The sequence below is a fragment of the Drosophila montana genome, unplaced genomic scaffold, assembly GCF_035044405.1.
Source record: "Drosophila montana isolate Dmon_TW-CO22-7 unplaced genomic scaffold, ASM3504440v1 contig_1624_1, whole genome shotgun sequence".
NCBI lineage: Eukaryota > Metazoa > Arthropoda > Insecta > Diptera > Drosophilidae > Drosophila > Drosophila montana.
In genome coordinates this window covers 4,396,004-4,418,588 of record NW_026996559.1, presented here as the reverse complement: position 1 = coordinate 4,418,588, position 22,585 = coordinate 4,396,004, and the positions used below count along the sequence as shown (strand labels likewise).

Sequence of the window (22,585 nt, the reverse complement as noted above, 5' to 3'; positions counted from 1 at the left end):
GGATTTCAATTTTTGAACACGTTTTTTTTTTTAATTTACAATATTAAAAAAACAAAAACCTAATAAAAGATATACATATATATTAAATATATAATAAAAAAAATAATAGTTCACCTTTCGACATATTTGGAATATTAAAAAATTAAAATAAATAAAATATACATACATATAAAATATTAAAATAGTTAAGCTATCGACACATTCGATTCACAATTCACTCAATTCTCAATTGAACTTTGCATTACAATTACAATAGAGCTCAAGATATTATATCGACGTCTGCTCTTAAATATAGTAAACCTCATACGTATTTCTGTAAAATATGATTGATAAATATTTTACCTACTTAGCTGAAACATCTTATGCAACGTTTTTTCATTTAATTTTCAAAAGAAAATTTACATTCCTCATAGCTAAATGCTCAATTATTCGATGCCTTATTATACACACACAACTCTTTACATATTTTATTGTCTATTATCTTCTATCTTTCATGCAATATTTATATTCTTGTTAAATAAAAATGTAAAAACAAACATCATGAATATATAATCTGCTCTCAAAGCAACCAAACCGTTCAAATTGATGCTAATATGCGAATATTTCTCGATGCTGTATTTTAACGTATTCCTTTTTTAATATTTTCATGAATATAATTTACATCTTTTTAAATTTTAAGTTTCTTTGCACCAATTTGAGTGCGGCTTTTAAAAATTCAAGTTTAAAAAACACAGTTTAAAATACTGCGTATCCCCTTATTGAATACATATGATAGTTAGATAAAGTCAAGGATCTGATGCAAAGGACATATCTACAGTTTGAAAGTCAAAGTCAAGTCAATTGATTGATCAATTGACTGACAACTTCTTGTAATATATAACAGAGTATTGGGAAGTCGTTAGATTCCAACTGCAGCGTTTTTTATTTCAAGATCGTGACACGTTCGAATGCTGCACACGCGCCCAATTCTAGTTCCGTCCAAGGAACAATTCCAAATCCCTATATATTTATACATACACATACATACTTGTATATGTATACGAGCATGTGTGTGTGTGTGTGTGTTCGTGTACATCTCGCTATGATTGTCTTGGGCATAAATGGGAATTTATAGGCGGTTTGCTGCCTCTGTCCCGATTTGGCTCCTTCTCGGGCTCTGCCACCGACTCCGGCACTGGCGCAATAAATAGCCAGACCCGGCAATCCCTGGACAGCAATAAGACAAGTAATTTAGTTGCAAAATAATTTTAAATTTCATTTTCCATTTTCACAGCACTCACTATCATCAATTGCGCATCTTGCGCGGGCGGTGGGCGTGGGTGTTCTTTCTTGCTGGCAAATGCGCCCAGCCGATTGCCTTTTATGCGTTGCCATTTCCTGCTTTATGGCTAGCATGTGGACTCCACACTCCACCCAGGCATCGATATCAGCATATTAACAAATTGTACGTTTTACTGGGACTTGGGCGTAGTTCTGAACCAGCTAAGACCCCAGAATTGCTTATTTTTATTTACAACTTTTTAGCAAACTAGCAGAGAACATATTATTATTTATCTTCTCTATCCCTAAACTATGACAAACTCTTTTTCATATATGTATATAGTTATCGCGGCCATGTTGGAAAAGTTTTAACCTTAGCTAGCCTGAACCTTTGTCTGTCACATACTTATACTCAACATATCAATAACTGAACTAAGTCCAAAAACACAAGTTGTTTAGTTTGAAGCAAACAAACTTTGGTTCAAAAGCATGGTTCAGTTTCGGCTTCACTGTGAACTAGTTCACTTTAAAACTTGCTGGCAGCCCTAGCAAATGTTCGATAGTTGTGAAATTCGTATATGTGAAAGTAAAACTCTAATCGAAATGGTAAATTTAGCTACATTTTGACTAAGACTATGTTGTTCAATTGTTCTGTATAAATGGAACATTTCATTACACACAAACTTTTAGGCTTAGAAATAAAAGAACTTGTCATTTCTAGTTGTATTCTCTGAAAAACCTAGACTGAAGCTTTCAAATAAAGTTATTTTTGGGTCTTATTTTAAAGTAAGCGAGGAAATGTATTCACAAAAATATATAGTTCTGCTTGTGTTTGCCGTACGAGAGGCTACATAACAAATTTGAAGCTTCTAGCTCTTATAATCTTTAGGTTAAGCCTAAAAAAGCGGCGCCTAACTATCGATATTTATCGATATACCTAAACTTAAACATATACATTCGCCCACTTTCATTATACCAATTTCAATACATATTAAGCTCGATTTTGGAGAGATATATGCCAAATTTTGGTGCCTCTAGCTCATATAATCCCTAGTTACAGCCTAAGAAAGCGGCGCCTATCTATCGATATTTATCGATAAGTCCTTAAGCTTACATATATGTACATTTGCCGCACTTTTTTTATACCATTTCCAAAACATTATTAGATAGAATTTGGGTAGAGATATGGAAAATATCTGAGCACAGTTCACACAAATTTAAATGAGAATCATCAAGTTTCGACTTCCAATAATATTTAAACCACGTCCACTTTCGCTGTCCTACGCCCAAGTGCAAAGAAGCCTCTAGTCTTCGTTTTCAATTAATTTTCACACTGAAAATGTTCAATTGCAATTTTGAATATTGTGTGACAAAAGAACATTTACATATATGCTTATGCACTGAAAATAAGCTTGGCAGACCTTTGACTGATGGATTGGTTGATTGAGAGGCACACGCGCATTATATTCATTTGTGGGTAAATACACGTACGTGTCAATTTATTTCGATATGCATGCAGTCAATGGCAGCAGACCAAATCGGCGTCCAAATAATGCATTAAACTGGGCAACCCGCTGACACACACGCACAGCTCACAATATGTGCGTGTGTGCGTGTCTAAATATTGAAATCTTTCAATATCTTTCAATAAAATATGTAGATGCTTCAATCAGCCCCCCACTTGCCGACAAATTGACAGTGCGCCAGCTGAGTTTTACAGCAACGGCTTTGGCTTCGGGTCAATGCCAATATTTTAGCCTCAGTCAGCGCCCAAGCCCCGCTAACCCACACAGATGAGCGCTACAACACCCTCTATAAACACACACACGCACACACACGCACACAGAGAGACACATCGAGTGGGGTCCTGAGGCTGTCGTCTGCTTGCTGACACATTTGACATTTTGCTATAGCTCAGATTTTGGGGCCAGACGGAGGATTTCATTTAAATTTGCTGTCAACGCAATTACATGCTGTATGTGTGTGCGTGCGTGTGTTAGTCTGTGTGTGTGATTGAGACCCTTAAGCAATGTAAAGTCCATGGTCTAGGTGCTTCGCCTGGCCCGCCAGTGCTATTTCTATTGCCAGTCTCGGTACTCGACTTGGTTCATCTGATTTTATATTGATTCAGTTTATTTGTGATGAGTGTTCTGGGCTGTATTTAATGTCCGGCGCCCGCAAGTAGGCAACACAGGCCGCAATCATAAAAAGCAACAAAGAGCGAGAGAGAGGATAACAAACATGCCTGTCACGGCAATAAACCACGCCCTCTTGGCAGCGTAACGCCCACGGTGCCTGCATAAAAATACATCAAGCGGCAACAATAAAATTAAGAAATTTTCAATTTATGCATGAGACACCTGGCGACGACGACGACGACGACGACGACGCACATGTGGGCATGTGTGTGCGTGCGTGTGTGTCTGCTGTTTGTGCCACGCCCATCGGCCATACAAGTACACATATAGCCGTGCATAACTACGTTCATATGCGGTCTACCTGGAACAGCTTGTTAGGCATTTTTATTACCTCAGCCGCTTAATTATTTTTGCCAATATGTGCGTCTGTAAGGCGGGAGAGGTTCCAGGTGCTGTTTGGGGGTTGGGCGACGGGTATATATATGCTTAATAATATGTTCTTAGTGTCCGTCATGCCAAACGGAATTGCGCTCTTGCTGGAAATAAAGAAAACCACAGCTCATGCGAAAACCATCGATGGCACAGGCGATCATAGGCCTATCGATCATTTCTGCACAGAGATCGCTTTTTCACAATTCCAAATTTCTTTATTTTCTTAACAATTTTTAGCTTCAAAAAGAAATGGCGAGCATAAGAATCCCATTCAAAAAATATGCTGTCTTATATACCTTCAATATTTTTAAAAGTGCTTGTTTTCTTTTCGATTAAGGTAGGCAAATTTGTAGAGGACGTTATCGAACAAATTTGATCTGTGTCTACATATACAATCTTTTAAAAATCGCACTTTCATAATGGAAATCGCAATTTAATATTAATCGATTTGGATAAACGGAGCGAGCTAATGTTGCCTTATATTCCTTATAGAAATATATACTTATGCGGTTGGAGATGTATTTTATTGCATATGTATATAGCACAGCTTGAGCTTTCCCTTTAAATAGGGGAGATAAAATAGGCATTGTAAACGACGAATGGGCCTTGGGATGAATGCGCTCCCCAACGGATAGAGCGGCCTGCACATTCTAACCTATGTATCGAATATCGCCTTATTATACGATTTTCGTGGGATTTTATATATTTTACGATATAAAATACCCCTATTGACACAAGAGCCTTACAAGAGCAGAGTACAGCGGATTGCATAATATATTCTTATTTAAAGCATTTTCAAAGTCGCCTTTCTATGCGATTTTCATGGGATTTAATTATTTTTGTGATATAAAGTATCACAATTAAAGCAAAAACTTTACATGGGCACTCATCTCCTTTAGGCAGAGCGACTTGCATAATATAATCTTACTTAAAGCATTTTAAATATCGCCTTACTATGCAATTTTCATGGGATTCAGTGAGATTGATTTGTATTTTTTTGGAAACAAGATTATCACTATTAAAATAAAAGCATTACAAGGGCGCTCGACTCCCCTCGGGCTGAGTAACCTGGATATTTTGGCCTAACCTGAAGCATTTTGAATATAGCCTTTCTATGCGATTTTCATGGTTGTTCAGTGTGTTTGAGTTTTTAATTTTTTGTGATATTCAATATCACCTAGGTATCTTCTTGACTTGATCCAATTTTATTTGTTTAAGACTCTCGGGCTTACGTCTTAGCCATTTTTTAGACTTACATTATATACACACACATATGTATATGGCCTCTGAAAAGTATAAATAAAAGAAAAATATAAAAATAATCCAGTTATAAGTTACTCTCTCTTCGCGTCGCTCTATCTCAGTGTCACTCTCTTTCTGAGTTCCTCTCTCTCTCTCTCTCTCTCTCTTTGTATATTACATTCTTAATTAATCTATATTTTTTACACAGGCTATGGCAACATCGCACCCCGTACTGCGCTTGGAAGAATCGTAACCCTGGCCTATGCCTTCTTTGGAATACCCCTAACGCTGGTCTACCTTAGCAGCACAGGCAGCATTCTGGCCAAAGTGGCACGCGAGGTGTTCTCGAAGGCGCTGTGCTGCTGCCTGTGCTCCAACTGCGGCTACTGCTGCTACGACGAGAAGCGGATGGCGGAGAAGGAGCGACGCATGAAGCGGAAGCGGCAGCAGGAGGAGCTGCGCAAGCAGCAGGCGGTCATGCAGGAGCCCTACTATGTGCGCGATGTGTATCATGCCACGCCCGAGAAGCAAGCTGGCGGCGTAGCTGGTGGAGCTGGCGGCGGAGTTGGAGGATCCGGCGCTGCCGGGGTCGGAGGCACTGGCGCAACCACTGGCGTACCCGGCCTGGGCATGCCGCCGGCACCGCCGTCGGGCGGTGTATCTGGCGCGGACATTGATTCGCTGAGCGCCAGCGAGTCGCGTGGCTCCATGCACGGCCTGAGCATATTGGCGCCCATTCTGCTCTGCTTCTCCATGATGATCATCTACATAGTCTTTGGGGCAGCGGTTCTGTATCGCCTGGAGAATTGGCCAATTATCGATGGCATCTATTTCTGCTTCATGAGCCTCTCGACCATTGGATTTGGCGATATGCTGCCTGGTCTAAGGCGCGATTCGAATGCCACCACCTGGTTCTGTTCGGTGTACATTATGTCCGGCATGACCCTGACGGCCATGTGCTTCAATGTTATCCACGAGGAGATTGTCCATCGCATACGCATTGTGGTGGAGTTCAAGAAGGCGGGCGCTGCCACTGCTGCCGCCACCGGCGGCTCCATGTTGGATGTCACACACGAGGAGGGCAATCAGTACTATGTGCCCGCATCCTGACACTACGAGAAACGCGGACATCTCTATCAGCGCAATCCCACCGAGGAGACACTGGTGACAGGTACGCCACGGTCGGCTTGCATTCGCCTAATGCCAGCTAATAGCTTATTGTCTTCCATTTGTAGACACGCCCACATCGCTGGTGATCAAGGACTATGTTAACCACGAGCTGGTGCCCATTTTGACCATGGATCCGAATGGCTCACGTCTGGGCCTGGCACAGCCAGCGCCCGTTTATACGCCCGCGACCAACACGAATCCAACTGAAGCCGCCGGCGAGAGCAGCGCCCTGGGCTACTCAACGCTCAGCAGTCCGCTGCTCGAAGGACTCACAGCGAGTGGAAGCGGGGGCGGAGGCGGAGGCGTCCCATCGCAGATCAAAGCCGGCGTCTACACGCTGGCCGAGGAGACGGAGCTCGAGCTGCAGGCCGTGCACACGGACACGCACGTGGAACGCGTCTAGAGCTGAGCAGCAGGACATTATTAGGTCGTAGGTCACTTAGAATTAGTCCACAGTCAGTTTAATGTGTAAAATTTTTTTTTGTGGGCAATGCCCGGATAAAAACCAGAAACCAAAAGCCTAGCCCTAAGTTTGACTATCATTGTATATAAAAAACAAAAAGAAAGTAGAAAAAGAAAAAGAGAACACATAAAATATGAGACAGAAAGAGAAAGAGAGAGCGCGCTTCAGCAGGAGCGAGGCGAAAGGATACATTTCCGTAGTTCGTAAGCAAAATAACTAAATGTTGGACAGCCCCAAGGCATGCTACAGAAATTAGTCAATGTAGTAAAAACAGAAAAAAAAAACTTAAGAATAACAAAAAAAAAAAAAAAATACTTATGAAAAAACCAAAAAAAAAAATCAGTGGAAAAAAACTATTATACAATAAGCACTTGAAATACTACGTTTATGCGATGAATTTCACGATTTCCCTAAAAGCAGCTGTAGATTTCTGCTTCTTCAACTTCGAATTCGTTTTGAAGCAATCTGGTAGCACGAAATAACTGTGTGTGTGCATTGAGTTGGCAACGCCGGAGTATTTCATAAATTCCCGCTAGTGCTTGAACAAATATTTATGGCATAGCTTTGCTGTACTTGACTCAAGCTCAATTCAGCTGAATTTGTGGAAATATCGGAAATATACAGTGAAAAATATTATTTTAAGCTTTCGATGTAGCATAAAAGTTAAAACTGTTTCGCGCTATAAACATTTGAATACTACTTTTATGCGATGCACCTCACGATTTCTTGAAATCTTTTCCATATGGATTCTGCTTTTTCAATTTCTTTTGGGCAATCTGGCAACACGTTTAATGGTATACACATGAAGTTGTTGTGTTTTTAGCACTCGTGCAGTTCATGAAATAATCATCAATTCTCAATACTTTGCTAACAAAAAGTATTTTGAAAATTAATTATTTCAAACTTTGAATTTGCCGTGCGTTCAGCTACATTTTTCTGCAAGCGCCACATAAAAGTTAAAAAACAAATTAAAGAAATAAATAAAGTATAAAAATTACTCGTACATATATAAATATGAATACATATGAATTATAATAGCAAATCGAGTAAAAACTTACTCGAGCTCAGCCACATTACAAAACTTACATATAAATGCCCGTAAAGCATAAAGCATCCAAACATTTTATACGTAAATCAAGCTTACATAGTTAATATACGAATATCAAAGAAAAGTAAACAACAAACATTAAATGAAAATCAACAAAAATATGCTACTTACATATATAAAATATGATATAAATATAGATAATTGTTGTTGTTTTTTTTTTTGTATTGTAATTGTAAAACCTAACATGAAAATACGCATATTATCAATGAATTTAAATTCATAAAATTTAAATAACGTTTAAACTCAAAAACTTTGTAAATTGAATGCATGTTTGAATGTACCCAATTGTATATTTACAACACAGCGAGAAAACAAAAATGAATAAATAAAACTCAAATAAGCAAAGATGTTGAAAAGTGCCAGCGTATTATCACATTCCACAACACTGTTTATCACTAGATCTGGCAACTCTAGGCCACAATTTATTAGTAGCTCCAATTTATGTCTTAGCAAAATCTTTTTTATAAGTTGCATTGAGCTTTACGAAACAATTTTCTCGGCATTTCTTGCGAGATATTCTAAAAATGACTCATTTTTAACTCATAATTTTTTCATCAAACAAAAACTTCCAAAGCTGGCAAAATATTAACTGGAATTTTAGTTCACTTTGTAACTTAAGCTTTAATCATGTTTGTATGCTTGTTTTAGTTCCCCTGAAACTTTAGTTTGAATAATATTTGTGTATTTGTGGATCCCCCGAGTGAGTCCAGCGCGCCACCTTTTGGAAGGTAAGCGTAAGCATTTCAGCCATGCAGTTGGCGCCATCTATCGTTATGCATGTCAAACACCGCATCACGCAAAGTTTGCAGCACGTGCGTTGCGCGCGCATTTCAAAATAATAAGAGGCGCGGCGTGAAAAGTTTGCCGAAATAATTGAATATAAATGACTGTGTGGATTTGTTGTTATCGCCGTTTAGCAACAATTATGAGATCAGACCGGGCTAAAAGTGTTCGCACTCCAGTTTCCAATAGCAGGTAAGCCAAACAAACGACGCCATCAATTTGTTATTAACAATTTAACCTTCAGCAAATTATCATAAGTATGTGAGTGATCGCGATTTGTTTACTCGATTCCGTTTCTTTATTTTTTTTTGTGTGTGTTTTGTTCTCCATTACAAATTTGTGATAAGCAAACTATTTCGTTTATTTCGTAAATGTATGTATGTAAATGAGAAAACCCCGCCGCTGCTCCTAAGCCTGATATGAATTTTTCATATTTACATTTCAGGTGGAACCTTTATTGAACTTATAAATAATATGTGCTTCGTTAGGGAACAACAAAGTGAAAATTATGTTTGGGAAAGCGATTTCTATATAAAGAAAAATGTAATATTGTGTTCCTGGCCTACAGCCTATATACATAAGTATGTATTTATGTAGGTGTACATGACAATATTCACAATAGATCTATAACATCTTATGGGGTTATCGCTGCTGCAGCTGCTGCTTACAATTTTTCATTGCAGTCGCTCCCCAAAACTAGATGGCCTTACATTTACATATGTATGCACATACATACACATGTATGTATATATGTAATAGGTATTTGCATATATGTATGTACGCACAACAAACTTGTCTTTAAATACAAAACAAAAAACACTGAAAAATAGTTGTCTATATGCGTAAATACATACATACATATATACATACATACCTATGTACATATAAAAGTGGATATGTATGTTTGTATGTATTTCATTTTTGCTTGTTCTAACACAACGCACAGTGTGACCTCTCTTCCCCAGTCATTGCCTACCCTCTCATGATCCACCGGCATACACTCACTCACACACATGCATAGGACCAACAGAACATTGTGTTTTGTTGTTGCATGCGGCTCACTCACATGCGAAATGCGCACTAATTGAGGCAACACGTCGCCAAATACAAAGAACAGCAACTACCAAATAATTTCAAGCGGATTTTCATAGCTTCTCTGTTTTTATTGGATTTTTATGAGTAGCCGCGTTCAGCAGAGTATTTGTAATATGCAAGTGAATTTCTAGTGAGGGAATATGGAGCACAATAAAACCAAAGCGAGTGCTAATTACCCAGAAAATATATACATATCTATATTTAGGTAACAAATCTTATTAACTATTACCATAAGTCTGAAATTTAATGACTATAGCTAAAAATAAATCAATCACTGTAAACGCTCAACAGAATATCATGCTGAACGCAGCCAATGTAAACGAGATCGGTTTTTGCTTCTGTTGACAGTGCGAAACCGCAAGAGCGCAAGAGCTGGGAGAGCGATTCGGAGAGAGAGAGATGAAGAGAGAGCGCGTCGGTGCCTTGTTTTTGTTTTTGTATACATGTGTGCGTGTGTTTGCACTGCTGTCGTTTTGTACGCTGTTGCTTTTTATTGCTCTTTATTAATCACTTCTACATTTGTTATTCAACTATTTAGCTGGGTAGATGAAAAACAACAATACTTGGCCAATACCTGGAACGCTTGCTCGCCTGGGCCGAGCGTACAGCAAAATTTATCACACTCAATAACGCAAACCAAAACAAAACAAAAGCAAACGAAGAACGCTGACAAAGTAAACAACAAAAACACAACAACAAAACAAAAACAAAAGCAAAACAACCGCGAATTACAAATAAAAAGTGTAAAATATTGTATGTACATATTGAAATAACAAACTGCTTTAAAGCGGCAAATGCAACGATTGCTGCTCCGGCAGAAACGCGTTCAATAAAATAAAAAAATTTTAATTTGCTGCAATTTTTTGCCTATTTTTACACGGTTTTTTCGTGCACACACAAACGCATGTACTTACACACTCTTACATTATTATATATATGTGTGTGTGAGTGTATGAACACATGTACATATGTATTTAATGCAAACAAATTTAAAGTGTGCGCCCAACGCCCAGCATACGCCCTCCTCAATGCTTGAAACAGAGACTACAAAAAAAAAATACGACGTCGGCCGCACGACCTCACCTAGCCACAGATCCCCATACAAATAAACATATTTAGCACTGCGTACAGTGGGCTTAGCAGTATGCAGATGTGCATGAAATAAGCTTAAAGAATTCTTTCTTTCAAACTAATTAATTTTGCATTTTCTTTAAGTTTCGTATTTTCTGTTTAGTTAGTTAGTTATTTAAGATAATATTTTGTAAGTAAAGATAACCTGAAAGCTACCAGCAATGGTTAATAAATAAATGAATACAAATAAAAACGTTATTAAAACGATGTAAATAATCTCTTACATAACATTAAACAAAACTGTTTGGTAATTGCAAATAGCTATGTGATATGTGGGTTTGATTTACATAGCTTTTGTAGCGGTTATCAGAAAAGTTGTTTAATCAGCGTGTCAATTCCCACAAAAATTGCACACTCGCACCACTGTGCGCCGTTAGAGTCGCTTCAAACGCTTGTCAACAACTTTGGGGCGCTTTCTCTGTCGCACTCCCTCTCTCTATCCCACTCGCTCGCCTCTGCTAAAATTGTTTTTACAATTTTGGTTTCTTTGTTGTGCTTTTTCATTTGTTTTTGATGTGTGCGCTTGCCGAAGAAGAGGCATTTCAACTTTGTCTCGAAGTTGGCAGGTATGTACGTATGTATGGATATACATATGTATGTATGATAGCATACATACGTATGAAGTTATATACATAGCTAACATTCTATGCAGCTAAATACATATATTACAAACATTTAAAGATAGATGATAATCGATAGTCAAAAATTCAAGTAACATCAAAAACTGTTTAAATTAAATTTGCCACATATTTTTGTTGTATGGGTACATATTTTTGTAATAAGCATTAATGTACGTACATACAACATATGTATGTATATAAAATACAGTTTTCGAAAACCAAAAAAAATGTAAAGCGTGTACATACACAAGTTTCTATAAATTATGTATGTGTGGGTACAGCCTCTTGCATATGTATGTAGAGTATTTGGGCTTCGATGGTCCAGAATTGATTGTGTCCTATCTGAATGTATTTACATAAATACATATGTGCATATGTATGTATTCGTTAAAAAAAGCTTTTCTTTTGCATTCTGTTTTCATTTTCACTGAAATTTAATACAGCGGGTGTCTGAACAAATTTTATTGTGCGTATCTTCTGACTCTCTGTTTTTGTTGTTGTTGCGTGCAGCATTGACGGACGCTATTTGCATAGATTTGGGATGCCTTGCTGTAAATTGCAAATACAACAAATAAGAAATGGGCGAGCTGTTGCTGTGCACACATACATACATACATATCAATGTAAGCGTGCATGTGTGTGTGAGCCTGCATGCATGTTTTTTTTTCTTTATTTTTTGGCTGTTTCTTTTTCGACTATTTGCTTTATTGCTCCACTTTAGCTTGTGACTTTTTAGTGCCTTGTCGCAGTCGCTGTTATTTGATTTTCACATTTTTCTTTATTTTTGGTATCACATGATTATACAAACAGACACACACACATATGTGTTAGTGTTTGTGTGTGTATAGTTTAAGAAAATGCCATTTGAAATTTTCGGTTTACGTTCACGTTTTGGGGTTGAGTAAGTGATGTGCTGATCTCCACATTTGTCGCTGTCTCTGCTACTCTACACAATTTGATGACGTAAAAGATTGCCTTCGCTCGTTTGCTCGTTTTGTGTTATCTTGACAACACACGCATGTTCGTTGATATTTTTTTGTCATCACGTGTTGACGGCGCAGCGTGACTGTTTCTGGGTTCGTTACATTATCGCTGCTATTGGTCACACTGTGCAAGCTCAACACACGCGCTGTGCGTGTGCGTGTGCGTGTTTGTTTGTGTTTCTTTGCATTAGTGTGTTGTAAGCTTTTGCACGCTCTCACGCAGTCGATTCATTGTTGTTATGCCTTTTTGCACCTGTTTAACTGTTTATAGTTTTATCTCTTGCTCTCTGCATTGTGGCATGTTCTAACTGGTTCCGTGCTCATGCCACCGCTCTTGAAATTTTCATGCATTGCAATTTCCAATCAAGTAATTTTACTTGCTTATTGGATTTGAGCGGGTTGTATAACTCTATATATCAGCAGACCGAGACCCCAGAGCAGATTCTAAGCAACGGCAAGGGTGACCGCATGGCGACAGTAGCGTCTATAACTGTGTGTAAACAATTTTGGGGGCCGCTCTTATCGTGCCAATGCGCTCGCTCTCTGGCGCTCCCTCTCTTTCTAGTGCGCTCAGCGTGGCCCACATAATTTTTGTTTGTTAGTTTTTCTGTTTCTTGTATGCAGTCGCTGTTGCCGTAAACGCTGCTTCGCTAATGCCGCTAACTCTCGACTCGCTGTCTCTCTTTGCTTCATTTGTTCTATTTTATATTTATACGAATACATATGTATATGTTCATACATACATACATTGGTAATAATTTTAACATATTTAGATACATACATATATATAAACTTTATCTCTGTCCATGTGTGTGTATACTTTTGGCCAGCCGCGGTATAAAAATCACTTTGTCCAAAACCGGCCGGAAAACGGGCATACAACAATTCCAATTAGAGTAAAAGCCGCCCGACGCCACCGCCGTTCAATTACGTGAGCATCGCAAAATGTTTTGCTGTGTGCGAAGTTGACGTCGACGTCGGCGTAGTACGAAAATGGCAACAGCAAATCATAAAAATTTGTATAATTGAGTGGCAAACAATAAGAATTCTTGTTGTTATTGTTGTTGCTTATCGACTGACTTTCTTTTTGCTGTGGCATTGTTGTTTTTGTGCTAGTTGTCGTGTCTATTCTGGCCACATGTTGTGTTTTACTCAGCTTATGCTTTGCTTTTTTGTTTTGTTTGTTTTCACTTCGGCAATGCAAACACAAACATACTCACAAATAAAAAAGCCGCTCTCTTTGTCGCTATCTCTCTCTAATTAACACGTTCACATTACAATTCATTTTCATTAATAGTGCGACGTGGAACAAGTGCGTCGTCGTTTGTCCCACTGGCTGCCTGCTTGAATACATACGTGCAAGTGCTCCTGCTTGTGTGCGTGTGTGAGCGGGTGTTTGGATTCGTGATCAAAACTAGAGCGCAACACACACACAAAAACAGTAACGGCATTTTAGTTTCCACTTTGCTTTAGTCAATGGACAGCATGCTGATCACAGCTATTGTGAGCAATAGAATATATCATATGCACTTCATAATTTTGTAAATATTGCAAGCATTTATTTTGTTCAATATTGTTCGTAAATTTTCTCTAAAATAATAAAATTACATGTGTATGTATAAGCAAATGCATAAATAAAACGGTTATTTGTTTTTTTGCGAGTTTCGTATTTGACATGCATTTTGCTCGTGTGTTTAAAGTACACAAATGTTTTGTTTGTTGTTAGCATACCTAGCCTAAATCAACTAAATGCCAATACATTGTTCTTAAGTATTAAACAGCTCGCGATTGCTGCGGCCGCAGCCAGTGCATGTGGGAGAATGAATGAGAGAGATAAACTAAATGTGTGAGAGCGAGAATGAGAACAGTCGACGATTGTTGTCGACGACGCTATGTTTTGTTATTTGCGGGCGGGTGTCGATGGGCAATTCAGCGTCAGACGCAGACGACAGCGTCGTCTGATATTGCAGTTGTATTTGTGTGATTGACTTTTTTGCCTCTCTGCGTGTGACACATGTGCACACACACACGTGTGTACATGCATACATACATAGTATTTATATACCAGTACCTTAGGAAACATTTGTACATACATACACTTTTAGAAATATAAACATACACACAAGCTTAAATATGTACATACATATGTACCTATCGAATTGGAAACTATGGGTAAAGTAAGTGTCTATAAGGTATATGTAGGTAGATATCGAAATTATGTTGAAATTGGAGCGAAGGTATTTTGACAGTGGCACCTGAAAAATACACCACAAGATACTAACATACATACATACATACATATGTATGTATGCAATTGCAGAACGTACAGCAAAATATATTGATTTTATTTCTGACAAACAGTCACATCTTTTATAAGAAAATATATGAATAATATTTTACATATGCATATAAATAAACTGTACGAATACATGTGTGTACATGTATACGTTCGCCTCACGAAACTTTTAGCACGCACCTTGCTCCACTGTGCAAAACAAAGTACAACACAGGCAAACACATTTATACATAATCTAACTGTAAGCGATCCATGCTTTTGCTGCTACTTCTTTTTTGCTGCCAAAAACAAAAACCATGTGTTTGCCACGCGCTTTGATCTTACTCTCTCGCTCTCCCTACGCTCACCAACACAGATTTATATACGCAAGCGGAGTGCCAAAAGAACGCTATCATTTGTATGTATGCATTTGTGTGTGTTATGTTTGCGTTGGTATATGTGCGTCAAAATCACATAAACAAAATGTTGTTTTTGTATTTAAATTGTAAATAATTGTGAGTGTCATTTGTGTTTAAACAAATGAAATTTGCAAAAGGCGGCAACACCAAATTCCAATGCTTCAAATGGAACAAGCTGGCGATGCCGTTGTTGTCAAACTGCGTCAATGTGTTGACAAGTTGCAACAACAACGTCATCGACAGCCGATACAACAACAAACTGAAAGTCTGGCGGCGGGAGCGTCAACAATACGCACACATGTACACACAGACAGGCACACACAGTTACAGCGGCAGAAGCAATACCGACTGCTACGGTAGTTTTTTCAGTGGCACCGTGGGCCATATTTTTATTCGAAATAAATATAAACAAACTAGACGGACAATATTTCAAAATTAAAAAATTCTAGAAAATGGCAAATTAAAAATAAAAAAATTACGTTAAAATGTTAACTAACAATTAACAAAAATAATGTTGTGTTATTTTTCACTGCAAAATGTTCAAAGTGAACACTGAATTATCCCATTGTGAGTCGTAGGCGCTGCGCTGCGTTTGCCGCCTTGGACCTTTCGTTTTGTGTTGTTTCGTTTCGTTTTTCGCTTCGTTGTCGTCTCAGTCGGAGTTCTCTCAATCTCATTCATTTTGCATTGTGCCTTTCAGCGCAACGGACGTGCGGTGTCGAGACAACACTAATAAAGTAACTGAAAAAATATATATACAAATAATAATATAAACACAAACTTTACTGCAATTTTATTAAAAGTAAATGCTGATGACTTTGATTTTAGAGAATGTGCAGACATAAAAGCAAAACATACTTTGCCTAGTTGTTTTTTTTCTTTTTGTTTGCTTCGGCTTTCGCTGTCTTTGTCACATTTTGGTGGCGCGCTCGCGTGCTGTGTTTATTTATTGGTCGATTCAACTTTAAAGAAGAACAACAAACATAAAGTGCGTAATAAAGGTTTGCAAGTGCCGCCCCCCACAACAGAAAAGGAAGGAAAGAGCAGGAGATTAAGCGACAGAGAGTAAGCAACGGCAGCGTTGCAGCGGGAGAGGCGGACAGCGAAGCTGGCACTGACAATAACAACAACAAAATGTGAGTGCAAAAACAAAACAATAAATAAAATAAACGTAGCTAAATTCAATTTCATGAGCAACAGCGGCAATAACAACATGCTGTGTAAATGTTGGTTGTGTGTGTTTGCGTGTAAATACTAAACTTGATCACACAAACAACCAAAAAAAAAAAAAAGAAAGAAACTGCTGCAGTGGCAGAGTGCGGGCAGAGATGTCGCGACCCCCGCGTCTCTTTGCGGCTTGTTATTGTTGTTGTCGTTATGACGCCCCCTGCTGCAGTAGCCCGCAGCAGTCGCGCACGCGGCGTCGCTGCCGGCGCATAGTCAGCAACAATTGAAATTGAAATGCAACTGCAAACGATCAGCGCTTGTGGTCGGTCTAGTGTAAGGGGCGGGCAGCAGGCGGCAGCAATTATTGTCGCCCGCATTTATACGTATTGCTACAGTGTCGTCCACAACGATGTTCCTGTCTAAAATAGCGAGAGAGCCACGCTGAAATCTGTGTGCTTGTGTGTGCCGTCTTTGTTATAATTTATTTGCTGCGCATAACATTTTAAGAATATTTTTTTTTTTTTATATTATATTTCATGTACACACTAATGCATTCGGAGCACATGGCGTGCCTGTGACAGAGGTGAAAAAAAAAATGTGCTAACGCATTGTATATGTGTGTGACGTCACAAGCATTTATTGGTGGGTCATTTGTAAAAGGAAATGTATGTTTGATTTATTCCCATCATATTCACATGCTAACCAAAGAGCAATTGTATAGATACTATGCATATTGATTTACAATTGATTTGCATTCAAGTTCAGAGATAAACGATTTACAGTGGCATCTCAAACGTCTTCGGTTTCAGTTTGTTGTTGCCGTTACGCGCTCACATTTAGGAAGTGGAGAGAGAGCAGTGGCCTCTCTCAAAAACGTCTGCGTCAGTAGGAAAATAGAAACAGAGCGACGGCGTTGCGACGTCGGCTTCTGCGTTGGCGTCCCATGACGACGCCGTTGCTTGTGCTTTCCAAACTGTTTGGTTATTTGTTATTGTTGTTGTTTTTGCGATCAGCCTTTTATGGATTTGCATTGTTATTACACTCTGCTCTCAGTTCTGCTGTTTTGCGTCGCATATTTGAATGTGTGTGTGTGTGTGTGTAAGCAAGAGTGCGACAGAAAGAGAGAGAGAGAGAGATCATTCAGAGTCGTTATTGTGTTGTTGTGAGGCTTTGACGTCGGCGTTTAAATTTTTTGATAAAATGTCGCGTCGTAAGCAAAGGCGACCTCGTCATTGTCTGGCTGTTGCCTGAGGATCGAAGCTGCGCTCGTAAACTTCAAATGGCAGCAAGAACAACTTTTTGTGCAGGTACAAAAACAATAACAATCGACAGCCAAAGAGATTATGCAACTTAAAGAGAACTTAAGCTCTCTGTGCGTGTGCCGTCGATTTCGGACTTAAAAATCAATTGTAAATTTCTTCAACGCCCCCATTAAAAACTAATTGAATACATATAAAAACACACACGAGCAAGCCACAATATTTTTGACATGACGTCTGCGAAAGGGAATGAAGGCAGCGGGCATTTACAGAGAGAGAGAGAGAAAGAGAAAAAGAGCATCGAATGCATAGGCAGGCGACGCTTTTAGTGCCCACCCACTCAGCACCCAACTAACGGCGACTCACGCGCTCTTGGTTTTTGTTGACGCTTTGACTTTGCACCTCCACACGAAATGCGTGCGTGTGCGTGTGGCTTGGTGTTGGTGTCTCTGTGCTTTTTTTGAGAACCTTGGCAGAGGGAAGCAAAAGGCAGAGGAACAAACGTTGACGCCGTCGCCGCCGCCGCATGTGGTCGCTGTTTGTTGATTACATAAAAAATGAAAATAATTATTTATGTATGTATGCATTTAGCTCGCACACTACATCCATGTACATATACATAAATATGTATGTATTGCTTATGTACATCTCTAAGTATGTAACTGTTTGTATGTACACACACAACAAGCAGCAGCAAAGAAGAACTTTGTATTCTTAGCGCGATAAGATATACATACATACAGCCACATATACAAATGTACATATACATGTCTGTGTGCGTGTGTATGTCGAGCAAAAACAATAACAACAAGAACGATGCGCAAAATGCAAACAAAACTAAAAACTAAAAGAAAAATTAACAGAAGCAGCAGCGGCGACCGGCGACAACTTCTCGTTTGCTCTGTTATACAACAAAAGCAACAACTGTGAAGCAGAAGAAATTTGACAACAAAGCGCACCAGCTAAAAACACTCGAGTGCATACCCTTTTTTGGTAAAGGCGACACAAATGTCAATAACAAACAAAATAGCATCAAATTTCATTTATTAGCCAAAAAGTCGAATTCGATTGGCTTATTGCAATTACGAATTGAATAAAGTTGAAAATAATTAGAATATTTCTATGCTCTTTTCATACCCTGAACCCGTTGAAAATGGGCAAAAAGGGTATAATGTTTTTGTGCAAATGCATGTAACAGGCATAAGGAAGCATCTCCGACCCCATAAAGTATATACATATATTATTGATCAGCATCAACAGCCGAGTCGATGTAGCCATGTCCGTCTGTCTGTCTATAAGAGCTAGAATCTTGGAATTTTAGCTGTAGGTCCTCCTAGTCCAAGCGCAGTACTAGTTTGTTTCCGTAAATCGATAACTTAATCCGTTTCCAAGCAATCGATGAAAACCGATATCGAAATCCTGTTTTTGAGCAATTTTAGTAAATAATAAGAGCTAGAGTCACCAAACTTGACATGTAGCTCCTAGAATATTATATATATAAAGTATCTTTCATTTTATAGCTATCACCACCTCCGCGCTACTTTATTTATTTATGCTGCCCACCAATAGAAGCCACAATTTAAATGCCATTGACTTTATGAGAATACACAAATATTCTATAACATAATAAGATGTACTGTAGAAACACAGAAATTATTAAAGGAAACGTGTTTTGACTTTCCCTGTATCAGCGGCAGCATGCGCAAATTCCAAGAATTTCTGTTTACATGTACACACACACATTCATGCGCTTCTGCTTTGAATTCTATCAACAGCACTGCAATTTCGATTGTATTGTTTTTTGTGCTGCTATTTTAATTCGTTTTTTCTCATTAATCCTCGATTATTGGTGTGGCTGTTGAGTAGAGGCGGCGGCAAGCAGTGCGGTCTGTGCTGTTGAGTAGAGGCGGCAGCAAGTAATACGCTCAGTTGCAAGTTCGAACCCTGCCAAGGGAGAATTATTTTTTTTAAAGTTATTTTTATTACTACTAAAGCAAACGAGTGCGTAGCGCGAGCTGCATTTGGTGTTGGAATAAGAGGGTTCAGGGTATCCCCTGAGTTCCCGACTAGAACCTTTTACTTGTGCTTTTTATTTATGATTAATAAAATATAAAAATGCTAGATAATGCAATTTTTTAATTTCATCATATCCAAAAACCAAGTTCAAATCCAATTATTAAAGTAATTCAAACACTCAACCTACAAAAAAGTCAATGCTCGTAAAATAGAAATTTAATTTTTCAGAGCTTATCATTTTTTACTATTCAGAGTTTTTATACGCACTTATCTCAACAACAGAAATGGCTTTAAGTAAATACGCAGGTTATCAAAATAGCTCTCGCCAAGCGCGTCACAAATCGTTGTGCGTAAGTTGGTCACGTTGTTGTGGATGCTGCACCGTGCTGTGCGCACCTGCACATGTTTATAGGTATGCAGATGAGTTAAAGAGAAATTGTATTTTTTCCGCATGTGTAGTTTCTGCATGTTTGGACATGTGAATCAATTTCACATGGCAGGCTCCCCGCGGGCAAGTGCCTTATTTTTGGATCTGTCTCATGACGTCGGTCGACTTTGACGATTGTTATGCATATTAAAAACTGTGGCCACACGATAGCTTGTATAGTTTGTAGTTGTCCTCCCTCCATTGAATAATTGCCGATATTTCGAATGTGCTAATTAACTGAAAACGTTTATCACGCTCTTTCGCTCTCGTGTGTGTGCCAATTGGCTTGAGTTAGTCGCTTGAAGAGTGCAGACAAATGGACATTTGAAACGCTATTAACAAAGATACAAAAAAATTAATGTTGAAGGTTTCCGAATTGTTGCTAACCAAAAGAATAACACATAAACGCAATTTTCTTCGCAATAAAATTGTTGAAATTTGAAAGCTAAAATGTTTTCAAACTTAAATGTATTTTACAACTAAATTTAAATTTAATTATTGTTCAATTCATGCAAATCTACTGACAACTAATTTGTTTAGGTTAACAAACTTTCATTTTGATAATAATAAAATTGATTTTGCGAATAATAGTTATTGTCTTTGTATAATTTTCTGGCCCCTATTGCATCATATTGTATAAATATGTAAATTATGTTTCTATAAATTAAAATGTGGGAATATCTAAAGCTGTGGAAATCTACCGCTTATTTGAACAAAAATTGAATACGTATTAGATTTCTCACGCACATCATTTCAAACATTAGAAGTTTTTGTTGTTTTGGTGAAAAACAATTACTCTCCCCTTCTACACTTTTGTTTGCTCCGATAGTTTGATCTTCGTTCTTTATAGATTTAAATTTCTAAGCTTTAATCGAGATGCGTTCAAATGTCATTTAAAACTTGTGTCGGGTGAACAATTAAACTTTCTTACGGTTAAACAGGTTCTTTTGGTGAGGGGCGTGATCGGCTGCTCTGCTTTCCCCTTCATCAGCGGCGAGGCTGATCCAGGCTCAAAAGCTCTCCCGCCACTCTCTCTTCGTGCTTGTCTCTTATCAGCACTTCATGTTGTTTTTGTAGCTGCTGCATATGCCTTTTTGTCTATATTTAGTAATATTCATTGTGGTTGACCCAATTTGTTGTTGTGCCAGCAAATTGCTTGGCCAAAAAGCAGACACACACACACACACACACACACACACACACGCACACGCACACACACATGCACACACACATATGGCAAAGGTCTATTTTCAAATCAATTGAAATTGAAATTGCCCAAGAACTGTCACTTAACTCGTGTTGCGGTACCCTATGGTGCAAGGTGGTGGAAGGGGGCAGTGCTGCACTCTCTTCGGCACCTGGCAACAGAGCAGCGACAAAAGCAAGGCAAATTCAAATTCAGCCAACGCAGCGCGCGCACTCTCACTAAATGCCAAAGCAACAAAATGAACAACAACAGCAACAACAACAACGATAACAACAAAGATATGCTTATTTTTAGTTGACGATTTAGTTTGATGCGTTTTTTTTTAGATTTCGTCGTTGCTGCTGCTGCTGCTGCTGCGGCTGCAGTTTTCCCCCGCTTGCACGGGCCTCGAAAAAGCCGGCAAAAGTTAATTTCGCTCTCTCCGCGTATCTCTCTCTATCGTACTGACACTCTCTCTCTGCTTTCGTTGGCGTTGTTTTTGTGTTGTGCGTAAATAAAATAAAAGTATAATTTATTTTTAACAAAAAGAGAGACTGAAGAAGAAGCAGCGCAGCGGCACAGAAGACAATGCCGTTTTTCAATTTTCCTTTCCGCCTGGCTAAAATTAAATATGCTAAATACAACAGCAACAACAGCAAACACAACAAGAACAATTAATGCTTATGCTGCATTTAGAGCTTTTGGTGGCGCGCTGCTTGCGTTGTTGTTATTGTTACTATTAGCTTTTTATAATTTTTGTTATTCGTAAGCTTTTTGGCTTCTTGTATTTCCTGCTGCGGCCGCTGTCGTCGTTGTTAACGGTGGCGCTGCTTTGATGCGTTGGCAGCGCACGTGTTGACGCCGACGTCGCATTTAGCACTCTTCTTAATTATTTATTAATTAATAAAGCAAATTTGCGTTAGTTCTTGCAATTCGGAATGCAAAGGTGAAGCTTTCAGAAATAAATGAAAACAACAATGTCTGTGTGTGCATGTTTTTGTGTTTGACTACGTGCATCCGTGTGTGCGTTTCTTTGTATTTATAAACATTTGTAATTAACGACAACAACGAGAGCATCCAAGTTTCGCGCTCTCTCAGTCTGCCCCCTTAACTCCTGCTTACGATGCGCTCTCTCTCAATTGAGTCATGCTTGTTTTAGGGCCTAACCCAAACAGCTGTTTGTTGTGCTATTGTTGTTGCTGTGATCCTTTGAGCAAAGAACAACACAAATCGCGTGTAAAACGCGTCCATAAGGTCGACGCTAACGTCGCTCGTTTTGTTGTTGCTGCTCAGCTTTCAATAAATGGCAATGTCATGCGCCAACGCTCCCACACACACTCACACAACACGCTTGCGCACACAAACACCGACCAGGCGGCGGCACCAGCGACTATCTGTTATTACGCTCTCC

General features: G+C 38.7%; 1 protein-coding gene across 1 annotated transcript in view; it reads left to right on the top strand.

Annotated features, from left to right (window-relative positions):
• LOC135440606 (uncharacterized) overlaps positions 1-6,935 on the top strand; it is a 50,266-nt gene extending 43,331 nt beyond the window's left edge. The window contains exons 5-6 of the mRNA XM_064699870.1: positions 5,281-6,243; positions 6,308-6,935. Coding sequence (XP_064555940.1) covers positions 5,281-6,182 — 902 coding nt within the window. The 3' untranslated portion in view covers positions 6,183-6,243; positions 6,308-6,935. The remainder of the gene's footprint in view (positions 1-5,280; positions 6,244-6,307) is intronic.
• The last annotated feature ends 15,650 nt before the right edge of the window (positions 6,936-22,585 follow it).